Source organism: Telmatherina bonti, assembly GCF_933228915.1.
Source record: "Telmatherina bonti genome assembly, chromosome: 9".
In the NCBI taxonomy this organism is placed as follows: Eukaryota; Metazoa; Chordata; class Actinopteri; order Atheriniformes; family Telmatherinidae; genus Telmatherina; species Telmatherina bonti.
Window position 1 is genome coordinate 16,318,670 of NC_136627.1, and position 12,411 is coordinate 16,331,080.

General features: G+C 37.9%; 2 protein-coding genes across 2 annotated transcripts in view; both read right to left on the reverse strand.

The window, feature by feature from the left end:
* Positions 1-203: 203 nt before the first annotated feature.
* Positions 204-4,830, reverse strand: LOC306760132 (transmembrane protease serine 2-like; the record flags this gene model as incomplete). The annotated part of the gene is given in 10 exon segments (XM_079245924.1): positions 204-280; positions 546-647; positions 1,568-1,602; positions 1,604-1,749; positions 1,819-2,039; positions 2,162-2,274; positions 2,364-2,493; positions 2,680-2,793; positions 2,907-2,999; positions 4,668-4,830. Coding segments are annotated over 10 exon segments (1,194 nt in total).
* A 1,124-nt stretch (positions 4,831-5,954) lies between these two features.
* Positions 5,955-12,411, reverse strand: part of atm (ATM serine/threonine kinase) — a 27,135-nt gene continuing 20,678 nt past the window's right edge. Inside the window, exons 53-63 of the mRNA XM_079246792.1 lie at positions 12,224-12,362; positions 11,916-11,998; positions 11,364-11,504; positions 8,481-8,597; positions 8,212-8,361; positions 7,896-8,061; positions 7,564-7,650; positions 7,282-7,396; positions 6,952-7,015; positions 6,727-6,869; positions 5,955-6,591 (exon numbers count right to left, since the gene is read on the reverse strand). Of these exons, the coding sequence (XP_079102918.1) occupies positions 6,411-6,591; positions 6,727-6,869; positions 6,952-7,015; positions 7,282-7,396; positions 7,564-7,650; positions 7,896-8,061; positions 8,212-8,361; positions 8,481-8,597; positions 11,364-11,504; positions 11,916-11,998; positions 12,224-12,362 (1,386 nt within the window). The 3' untranslated portion in view covers positions 5,955-6,410. The remainder of the gene's footprint in view (positions 6,592-6,726; positions 6,870-6,951; positions 7,016-7,281; positions 7,397-7,563; positions 7,651-7,895; positions 8,062-8,211; positions 8,362-8,480; positions 8,598-11,363; positions 11,505-11,915; positions 11,999-12,223; positions 12,363-12,411) is intronic.

The following is a 12,411-nucleotide window of genomic DNA, read 5'->3' on the forward strand; positions in this document are numbered from 1 at the left end:
CTCTAACGGCAGACCTCTAATACACAGTGGTAATAAATATCATGTCATTATGAAGTACAAAGCACTTGTATTTGTTGTTTTGTTTTGTTTTTATTTAAGTATCATTTTCACTTTGCTAATAGAAACATATTTTCCTTACATGACATTTTGTGGCTCCTGCCTCTGTCTCTCTGCCACAGAACATATCCTGTGATATCTTTTCATCATAAGCCATGGAGTCGTTGCACTCTGCTGAGTCTATCAAAGAAATCTGAGCCTCCATCAGGTATAAAGAACCAGTCTGTCAAAGACACACAACAAAAATCACCACATCAACGCTCTATTCTTCAGCTGGACATTGGTGTTTGGTTTGTAACATTTTGCTTGGTTTGTTCTCCAAGTAACGAGAGCGGGGTTTTGGTGCCATCTAGTGGTGATAAATATTTTTTATTTTTTTTTAAAAAGGCGGAAGTGATAATGAATACTTATAGCATATTATATGCTTGATAATATCCACCAATTAAGCAATGTTTCACTTGTTTACATCATAATATCAGAATCATTACCTCCATTTGTTGTGGGAGTGAACTGTGTCATCCAGCACGTCTCATGAACAGTGATGTTGAGACCAGGATTTGGGAGGCACACAGGACCGATTTTTCTGGAGGCTAACAAAGAGATGTAAATTGTGACAAGTCCAAAATTTTAAAATAAAAAGAGATAAAAACTGAAAAATGCAGCTATTACTTCTAAACTCCCACTTGTGTTCATTCCAGCAAGTTCAGCCTGAGGGTGCACTTTGCCAAAAAACCAGAAGAAAAAAGCTACATCTCAGACTCTACAGGCAACAGTTGGGATGTCGAATGTTAAAGTTCACCACAATATAATTATTCTAAAAAAGGAAGAACTGAACAAGAGTTGCTGGAGAAACTTCTTTTCTTTCAGAGAACACGGTGGTGTTGCTATGGTTTAAATGAAGATGCATCTGGGGGGAAAAAAAGCACAACTTTGGGAAAAATATCATTTGGACAGACAAGACCAAAGTGGATATGTATGGCCAAAGTGCCACATTCGCTGAAAACCAAACACAGCAAATCAGCACAAAAACCTCATACCAACTGGTGAGCATGGAGGTAAAAGAGTGACCATTGAAGCTTGTTTTACAGCCACTACACCTAAGTATCTTACTATGAACTCCTCAGTATATCAAAGTATTTTTGAGCCAAATGTAAGGCCATCTGCCTGACATCCGAAACTTGGCTGAAACTGGGCCGTGCAACAGGACAATCATCCCAACCACATCAGCAACTGGACTGAAGTAGAAGAGAATCAAGGTGATACAAAGACACAGAGTCCAGACCTCAACCAGATTAACATCCTGAGGAGGGACTTCAGGAGAACTCTGCATCGATGCATTTTCTGCAAACTTCAGGGAACTGAGACAGCATTTTATATAAGAACAGGCCAAAGCTCCTCCATGGTATTGTGAGAGACGTAAGAGAAAAATACTGTCAACAGAAATATAATATTTTATCATATCCCAATGAAACCTTTAGACTTGACTATATGTGTATCTGTCCGTAAGCACCTGTGCTGTCAAAGGGTTTAGAAAGCCTTATGAGCGATGTCATTCTGCCGAGTCAGGCTGTTGTAACCTTCATGTGCTATAATGCGGCTCACAGAGTAAACGGGATTAAACAGGGTGCCTAATGGATCCACTATCCCAGCATACACTGCCCATTGTCCAGGACTGGAGTTCCTGTAAAGGCAGAAAAAACAGCAGAGTCAGGTTTGATCCCACCACAGCTATAACTCTAAAGAGGGAGAAGGAGGCCTCACATTTTCACAAGTTATAATCCAGTAGGGGGAAATGATGGCTCCTCCACAGCGGTGAGAACCAGCAATCTGGAGACTGACCTGCCATGGCCAGGACCCCTGAGAGGCTAGCTGGCGTCCAGAAGCCCTGCTTGAGTTCACCATGCTCCCACAGTCTGAAATCCGAGGATGCATTTCACTGCTACGGGTCATCGTCACTTGTTTCAGAAAGAATAGTAACGCACCTGTACAACGCAATGTCACCACACTGTTGTTAGGACATGAATCACTGAGAATAAAAGAAAAATATTTCAAAATAGGATGAATTTAGTTTAGTATTTATTTAGTTTTATTTACTCCAGCTCACAAACCTCAACAAGCTGTTGCAGTATGGATGCCTGTGGGTTGGCATCAGACTTCACCAATAAGAATCCATCATTAGAGTCAGTCCTCTGTTGGCCTGATTTAAAATATGTGTTCCTGTACCAAAAATACAAGGGAAATTACACCTTTATTTAAAACATATATCTTTTATATCACCTATAGTTGTTCAGTTTTGGATAAATCACCTGCTGTATCCGATGTCTTGGCAGCTTATTCTTCCCTGTTGGTCGCTCCAGCTGTGAGAACAAACGGTCCTCCAGTGTTTGGTTGGAGTCCAGTAGATCTGGAGTAGGAAACTGGAGCCATGGAGCCTCACTGCAAAAACAACAAATGCAAATTGTGTTTTCAGAGTGGAAAACAGGTGAAGAGTTTGGAATAAATACAATGATTTCAGGTTTGAAATCACAAAAAGTGTCATAAGCTGTGACGTAAACTACAAGTGGAAGCGGTTGTAAAGGTGAAGAGTTCTCAAGTAGGGTTCCTCCTGCATTTCTTTTTTACCACAGTTATCTTCATCCTGGCCTGCAGGACAGTCCTTTACCCCATTACACCACTGGGATTCCCACACACAGTTCCCATCGCCACATTTCATCCTGTGCACACAAGGGGAAGAATCTAAAAGACATGACAGTGTTTGAAAACACATTGAATATCCACACTTAAAAAAAATAATTAAACAAAGATTGAAATATTTAAATGCTTAAGAGTTTATATAATCCGACACGCACAGTAGTAAGCGAGGAGGATCCCAATCAGCAGCCCGAGGAGCAGCAGAGAGATTACAGCAACCACAATGAACCTCTCACATCGTTGCTTCACATCTGGCAGAGCAACAACAAAACACTGAATGGAAGATCCTCTACTTCCTTTAATCCTTCAGATTTTTTCTTTTTATAATTTTATCTGGAATATGACCCAACACATCTTAGAGATTATTCCTCAGCAAACAGAACAGTATAACTCAAACTTATTGAGGTTCCTCATATAGACGGCCCACTTCTGATCTTTCTGTTTCAACATAATTTCTGCTGTATGAAGATCAGCGACTTGACTTCACCATTTAACCATTACATAGTCTTAATTTGCTTTGATTTGGTGGACAAACGTGTCGTTTGAATTTATGGCTTATACTTATAAGTGATTCTGTTCCACAAACAAGAAAAGCAACTGTCCCCACTGTGAAGAGAAACGGTTTCTATGCAGGGAATCAGTGTCCTTTTTTTCCACATCAACCCTCAATATAATCTTTAACTAAGCAGTGTTTTTTTTTTCTCTCTGTCCTGCCATGACCATCATTAGTTGTTTAGAAGTCATGCTGGATCCCTTTGTGAGCTCCCCATTAAACACCAAGCTCCTCTGTTGTTTAACACTCTCAGTGGTGTTAAATTTCCCCCATTTGTACACACTGTCTACTATTGAAGGGTTTGGACTCCACCCACGAAGAGTCCCATTTCTTTACACACAGCTTTCTAACCCCTTCCAATCAAATGGACGACTTTCAAACTAAGGTCTGTTTGTTTGTGCTTTGATGCACTTCTCACCACTCAGGAATGAGAGGATCCTGCCTGTTCTTTAAATAAATAACCTGCTGATTCAAAACACATTCATCTCATTTTGTCTTCATGTTTGCTGCTAATCCCAGATATTCACAAACCTCTTATTTTTTAACCCAATGATACAACACTGTCATCTCCGTCTATAAATAAATGACAAAGTGTTAAAGGTGGAGTATGTAAGATTTTCAATATTTTCAAAATAAATTAACTAATAAAATAACTACAATCATAATTAGAAAGTTTTTGAACATGTAGGTTCCAGTCTGTCCATATTTGATGTGTTATTAAATTACAAGTTTAGATGATGACAAATGACAAAAAGTACTTTTTTTTTTTACTGGTAGGCAAACATTTAAGAAGGGTCTTTGTCGTTAATTAAACTTGTCATTTAATAACATCAAATATGGACAGACTGGAACCTACATGTTTAAAAAAAAACTATCTAAGTTTGATTGTAGTTATTTTTTTGTTAATTTTTTTTTAAATATTGAAAATCTTACATACTCCACCTTTAAAGTGTTCTTTGTAAAAATCTGCTTTAAGGAAATTTTGTAAAGAAATGATCATTTTTTTAAAATTATAACATTTTAAATGTTTCACAAAAGTTTATGTAGGAAGTAAATTATGAGGATTTTCATTTTTATAACTATAAAAATAGCTGATCATAATATAAAAATGCAAATTGCAAAAGAAGTTGATCCTCTTTATTGGTAATAACTCTAATTACACATTATTCCAAGATTAAAACAGTACAACCAAACAAAAGTATTTTTGTTCTGGATGTGGATAATTACTTACCTTAATTTTTCCATTTAATATCTAGTACGCAAAGGCAGAATCTTACAGATAAGTAATTCTAAATAAAAAAAAGACTTTAATGGTTCTTTGGGGAAAAGACAAGTTACTGTTCTACATTACAGGACACCTGAATACCTTCTTTGGGGGGGATGGAGTGGCTGATCTCAGGTGGAGGATTCAGGGCCACATGGTGAACATACTGTGGTTTAACATCCAACTGGCCCAGTGGGGGATGTTTCTTCTCACCAGTGCTGTAGGTGAAACGAGGACCTGAGTCCAGGTACTGCCGGTAAAGCATTAGGTGTGATAAAACTTAGATTCAGTCGCTTTTCTCACAAAGAAATTTTTAAAAATGACTAAAATGTAAATATATGAGGCAGCATTTCAAACATTAAATTTCCTACATTTACATTTATAAATCTAGATATTTTAAACATTTGACATAAATTACACACTACAGTTTCAACTGGAGGTTTTCAGTGGAAACATTCAGAGAATTTCCTCAAAGTGCTGAACTTTAAAACTTACCGGTCATTTTCTGCTTTGCCATTATACTGTAACGGAAACTATGCCCTTCTGAGATAATTCAAACGTCAATCTCACATCCAGATAATCTGGTCAACATCAGACTCTGACACTGAATAAGAAAATAATGCCTGTAAAGAGTGTGACCGCTTGCATCTCCTCTCTGTCCAGCTCTGCACTCTCTCTCCACAAAGATCAAATAAAAGAGTTTGCATGAACATCTGAGACCACTCCTACACTTCACACAGCATCTTGTAAGTTTCTCCACTCGGCATACAAGCATAAAAAGGGCTGTTAGCTATTAAAATATGTGTGGTAAATGAGTCATTAAGAAATAAACAGCAGAGCTATTTTTACTCACAAAGTAAATCTGAAATGACCCAGTGTTCAGTGACAGCATGCGTCTTAACCACACTGCATATTTGCAGTATGTTTTGTTTCCGTAATGCACCAAACATCCTCAGTCGACGGCAGGTCTGGACTGCGGTCCAGCCAGTTCAGCACATGTTCGATGCTGCAGTATGTTGTTTTAAAACCTGTACAAAACCCCCATCAGCTTAGATTCATCTTCACCATGATCGTGGTTCAATAAGCCTTCATTTTTTTGCCTAAATTAGGACTTGTACCCCAACACCATCATGGACGATGACTTTGGAACTGCACAACTTCTCCATGATGATGTGAACGTTTGTTCATTTTAATCAAAAAGTGGAGTGTAAATGATAAAATGGCGCTTTTTAAACAGAAAAAGTTTAGAGACAATGTTGTCCACACAGATTATTCATACAAATACCACAAAGATGTGTTTGTTTACTTATTTAATGATGCAGTAATCATTTTAAAAAGCAGCATGAAAATAACAACAAGAATTGTACAAACTGTACACACATTTCTTAATCATCCCATACTTTACGTCTCGTAGGATTACACTAAATTCACTCCTCATATACTAAAACAAGTGGCCTCTAAATGGTAATAACTGAACTGAAGCAAAACCCTGCTGGAGAAAGATGTCATGCAATGAATAAGGCGTTATATAGCATACATTCATGTGATCAAACTTTGGATAGTCACTGGCAAGGCTGAATCATACTTAAGTCAGCAGTAAAGAAACACACATCAGAATAGGAAAAGACAGATAAGGACCATTACTTACAAACATACACATCACAACCTCACTTACCGTCCTTTCTACTACCTTCATGCACCTCGCAGATCACTGCTGCCATCACTCTCTGTTTCCATGGTTTCTGTTTTAAGGCCGCTACATAAAATTCACTGCTTTGACTTTAAAGTGCGGAGACTGACAGAAAAACCTGACTTGTTTTACAGTCATGAGAACCGGTCTGGGGTTCACACCCAGGCCTGCCATCCTGGGAAGAGCCTGCTGAGATTTTTGGGATCCATGGCTTGTTGAATGAGAAGGTTGACCTGCCCGCCTACGCTGAGCACAGTTCCCTCCTCCACACCCTTCAGCTTCTCCTGCAGCCGCAGCAGCACCCGCTCTGCCACCTTGTTGAAGCTCTGGCTGTCGCTGCAGGAGGAGAGGATGAACGAGAGGTTTAATCAAGAAAAAGCCTCTTGTTTTCCAAACTTGAGGAGTAAAATCCCACTCGGGGGGGGGGGGGGGGGGGGGGGGGGGGGGCTGGAATATCCTTCACTTAATCACCTGGATTTACGTTGGTTGTCAATGACATCTCCTCCTATCGTAGAGTTCAGTGTAGCATTGAGCTCCTGCTGCTCATCATGCTGCAGATAGAAGGCCTTCAGAGGGTTCATGGTCCAGTCAAACAGAGGGTCATACAGCAGCACCTACACAGCACAGAAAACACATGCTCATTTAGTTGAATTCACAAGCAGATAAGGAGCCTTTGTGTGCTTTGAGTGCTCTCACCTCTACAATGGTTAACAGGGCTTCTTGGGAGCTCCTCATCACCTCCATAGTTTTTTCACAGCATCTGATGAGAGTGAGCAGCTCACATCACGCACAATGTAAACTCAAGCATCTCTTCGCTGTAGCTTTATCAGGATACAAATGGTACATTTGCACTTCATGTAATAAAAGGTGCAAAACGATGCAAAACTGTTTTCTGCATTCTAAAGATGCAATGCGAAGAAGTAATTAAACATCAACAAGAGAACAGCAAAAGTATAAAGCTAGGAGTAATTTATAAGGGGAGAACATTGGAGCAAAAACACAAGCTCCTCTCGGACTCATCGTCACCTTCTGAAAACTCCCTCCACTCCAGTGATGCCCATCCCATCCACAATGTCTCTGGAAAGCCGAAAGGGAACCGTCTCAGGAGTGGGGAGGATCTTCCCCTGCTCAAAGGCCACACCTGATCGCCAAAGGAACGAAGAAGAAACATACCCAGAAAAATCACCCCAGAGTGAAACATGAAACAGATCTCGTACCAATCACTTGCCGTCGAGTTTCTGTCAATACTTTAAAGAAGTGAAGTTTTTTCGTTTTTGCATGAAATAATCAGGCAAGAATAAAACATACCTAAATCAATGTGGACCAGTTCAGCGGTCTGTTCATCGATCAGGATGTTCTGGATGTGTCTATCGCCCAGGCCGACAATATAACCAACTGTGTTGGGAAACAGGAAAGTCCCTCATTAATGCCAAATGTTTTTTTTTTTAACTTGTAATTACCTTGTCATGCAGTGACTTTTTATTTTTAAGAGTAGAAATATGTGTGAAATCCCAGTCTAATATATTATGGCATGTGTCCACTACTGTGGTCTTAAAACATGTTTGTTTTTATGTTGTTTAGTGCAGCAGTATGCAACATGATGCATCCATAGCAAATCCACTCATGCGAAGACTGTGTACCTATAGAGGAAGTGGCCACGCTGCGAGTATAAGCCAGCCGCTTCTCCATCCACACCGCAGGGTCCAGGAATCGCTCCATGCAGAAGTACCTAAAAACAGGCCGAAACTTCTTGCACACCTCGCTGTAAGCCTCCAGTTTCTCATCAAACGCAAGCTTCTGAGCCTCCTGTAATGAGCACATAAAGATAAACAGAAGCACCAGACTAAAAACTGAAGTAAGTCAACTGAAACAAAACCACAAGAAGTAGAGCGACAAATGTTATTTCTACAACACAAAAAGAAAACCATGCTAACATCGGTGTTGTCAAAGTAATACCATCATCCTCTTGCGGCAGGCCAGGTTAGTCCAGTCTTCAGGTCGGAAGCGTTTGTGGGCTCCTTTCTGAGGATCCACCAGAAACTCCCCGATGGGGACCGTGCCGGAGCACCACTCCAGCACGCCGCTACGCTGTGAGAACGGCACAACCTGGGAAGAAGTGTTAGGAGGTCAGCACGAGGCAATTAAAGGTTGCTCTGTGACTCTCCCTTAATATAAGTTGTTGAAACATAATTTATTCCACTCTAGAAATGCACCACGGTGGTTACCTTGTAGCGTCTAATGTTGAGCTTCCTCTTGCGAGTGTCTGTGTTGCGCTGCAGCAGCATGGAGCACATGCTGAACACCTGCTGCATCACTGCATCCTGGCGCAGGTCGTCCTGACCCTGTTCACAAAAACGAGTCCACAATCTCAGGAAAGGGTGGAGTGTATTTTGACCCCAAATATAGTTATGGCTGAATTATGAACTTATGCTTAAATTTGCATTTGACAAATTTTCAAAGTTACGGTTAAATTTAAAATATAATTGCCGATTTGAGACATGGGATCAATGTTAGAGGTGCAGCTGACACCTTGCACATGTATACATGTATTTCTTCTATGGTTCATATTATCCTTATTACAGTGCACAAGGACGAATGTTAGAACAGTGAGCCACACAGCTGAACTCTGCAACTCTAAATGACTTTTACTGCACAAACATTTGCACAAGCTATTAACAGAAGAATTAAAATAAATCGCTTCTCCATTTGTTAAACAGAGTATTGTCTGCACACATCTACGTATTTTTATATTGGTGCAGGAAGTACTTATTGCACTAATACAGTGTGAGATTACCTAAATATCCCCCATGCAAGTCGTGGGAAAAGCATTTTGTGATATTAGTGTCAGTTCCACACACATGCACCATCCAGATGTTTGAAGAAGAAAATATACTTCCAAAGTAGAATAAATGGAAAACAGAACTTAAAGTATAATAAATCTAGACAACTGTGGTGTATGGATGGACGAATGTAAGGTAAAAGGAAGCAAAAGCAGCTTCAGGCTGTGTAGATTAGAACATGTATTTGTGCCAAGACTCTTTAAAAATACACACCAACACTGGCTATGCTAAAGATTGTGAACGATTTATATTGTTATGATCTGAAATACATATAAAAAATAAAATATATCAGTATACCAGTAAACACTATAAAGTTTCAAAATATGATGTTAATTTAATTATTTGTGTTTAGAGTTTGAAATAAATGAACATTTCTACTTCAGTAATAAGCTGTGGTCACGTCGTTTTAATAGCATTTATTCAATTGCTTCTATTTTTATTTTTCTTATCTTTATTTATAGACATTTTTATTTTTCGCTTTATTTAGCCTATTTAATTCCTCCCTACTTTTATGTTTGTTTGTTTTTTTTAAACATTTCTCCGCATTTTTGCCTTGCAACAAACTGGATGAATGTTTTTCTTTTCACAATCCTGGATGTGTTTCTGCTTTGTTATGAAAAGATGAGGGGCCACCTTCATAAGGAATGCCTTTTATTTAGTTGCATTTATTGACATTAATGCATTTACCTTGACATTTATAGTTTATATGTTTACTTTAAAGGTGGAGTATGTAAGATTTTCTAAATAAATTAACTAATAAAATAACTACAATCATAATTAGATTTTTGAACATGTAGGTTCCAGTCTGTCCATATTTGATGTGTTATTAAATTACAAGTTTAGATGATGACAAATGACAAAAAGCACTCTTTTTTTACTGGTAGGCAAACATTTAAGAAGGGTCTTTGTCATTAATTAAACTTGTAATTTAATAACATCAAATATGGACAGACTGGAACCTACATGTTTAAAAAAAAAAAAAACTTTCTAATTATGATTGTAATTATTTTTTTTAGTTAATTTATTTTGAAAATATTGAAAATCTTACATACTCCACCTTTAAATCAAAGTAAAATCCACAAGTAAAAGTAAAGTAAAAATCCTTCCTCCATTTTGAGGAGTGAACTGATGAAAACAGACTTTGTATCCAAGTTTCTTCTCTTGTTTTGGTCTTTTATCAGCCCAATAAGTAAACATTAAGCCACTTAATCAACACAGTTCTGTTTAGATCACAACCTTCACAAGTATTCATTGATTCCTTTAGACACTTAAGTCTTTTTTATGTTGGAAAAATCCACGACCTGTCATTCATGCACTGCATTTAGAGGGATAAAGAGGAAAAACTACATATTCAGATATTCAGATTTTCAGGAAAAAATGTTAGAAAAGTCGTTTAATAGAAAAACTACATCACAGACAAATAATAGTAATCCATATATTGTTTTCATTGCTTTAAATGTGGTTTTGGACCAATTTCACACAAGTCTCAGTTGTCACGGTTGCACATCTTTCTGAACTACTTTCATAGAACACCTACAGACTCAATGATCACACAGCCTGTTAAATGTGATTAACTTAATACGTTTTTGAAGTATCTGATACAACTTCACTTCTGTCAAAGTGAGCATAGAGGGAGTCGAAAGTCTTAAAGAGGTCAGAGCTCCAGAAACACCTAAAGTACTCAGAGCATGATGAAGATCACAAGCTGAAACATGAACAACAGGCATTAGTGTTGCTGCAACTTCATCCTCTAAAAACAAGCAAGAACCAACAAAAGCTGAGCATAAATTTAATTACAAAAACAATCATTTTTGTGTATATCTGGGTAAGCTCTGTGGTTTAACTGGGTTTTGGCTTATCAGTCAAAACAAAGGGAAAAAAATACAAAAACCCCAAATACACATCACCATGACTCTCCAAAGTAGTAAATGATTACCTTTTAAGTGCATTCAAATGTTCCTGCAAACACACACAGTGTACACACATGTACACACACCCTCCACTGCTGCCTCTTGCAGAATGCCTTTATCATGAAAGTGTGAAAGCATGTTTGTCCTGCTATTAAAAACAGGATTAATTATTATCAGCAGTCAAACCTCAAATGGAAAATAACTGCTTCCTGTCTGACTTTCCATCCCACCTGACACGTAAGGCTTTAGCTTCACAGGTCACAAAGAAACACGCATCTGTCCTATAAAAACAGATGCACTTATAAAACAGATGAAAAGTATGTGTGTAACACCACCAAACACACACACAAACACTTACTTTGACTAGCTGTCTCCTGCTCTTTCCATCAGAACCGACGCAGTCGATGATCTTGGGCAGGTTGACTCCACCAGCCAGGCGATAGTGGGGAATGAAAGATCTGACAGTCACCAGGTTCTCATAGGAGCCAGATGGGTCCACCTGGTTCCAACATGAACAACTGATTTAACATTACAAGAAATGAAATGAAAAATACTAAATATATATTAAATATATACTAAAATATATAAAAAATAATAATTATAAATAAATAAATAAATAAAAATAATAAAAAATGAAATAATATAAATAAAATGATAATAATAATAATAATAATAATAATAATAATAATAATAATAATAATAAAAATGATAAAATAATAATACATACATTTTTAAAAATAAAAATAAAATAAAATTTAAAACATTAAAACAATAATAATAAAAATAATAAAAATAAATAAAAATTATAAATAAATACTAAATATAACTATAGAACCGTAGAGTGGACCAGTGTGAAAGTGACTGAGTATCACCATCTACAAGACATCAAATCCTCCATGTGATATGTTACCTTAATCTCCATTGTGGGGATGACAACCTCTTCAAGGTCTTTGATTTGCATGATGGGCTGATCAGCAGGGATGGGAATCGCCCCTGAAACGATTAAATAAATTGATGAATTTCTTTTCAACTGGACATGAGAAACAAACGTTCAGAGGTAATGGGAGAAGAGGCCTCAATCCAAGCCATGCTGCCCGCATTCCCCTCAAGTTGCCAGAAGTGTTTGCTAGCTTTTAAAGTGTATAAAGTGTATAACAACTGAAATAACCTTAAACGTTTCTGAATTTAGCCATCCTTTCTTGTTGATGTTCCACTTACTCTTCTCAGTTTTGTGCCTGGTAGCGTCCATATAAGCCAGGGTGATGTAGGCATCACACAGACGCTCGATCCCTCGGATCATCTCGGCTCGCTTTTTTCTAATCGCGTTGATGATTTTCTGAGCTACGTCTGAACGTTCCTGTAGAGCACGTAAAAGAACAGCTTGACCCTCACTTGTTCAAGCCTAA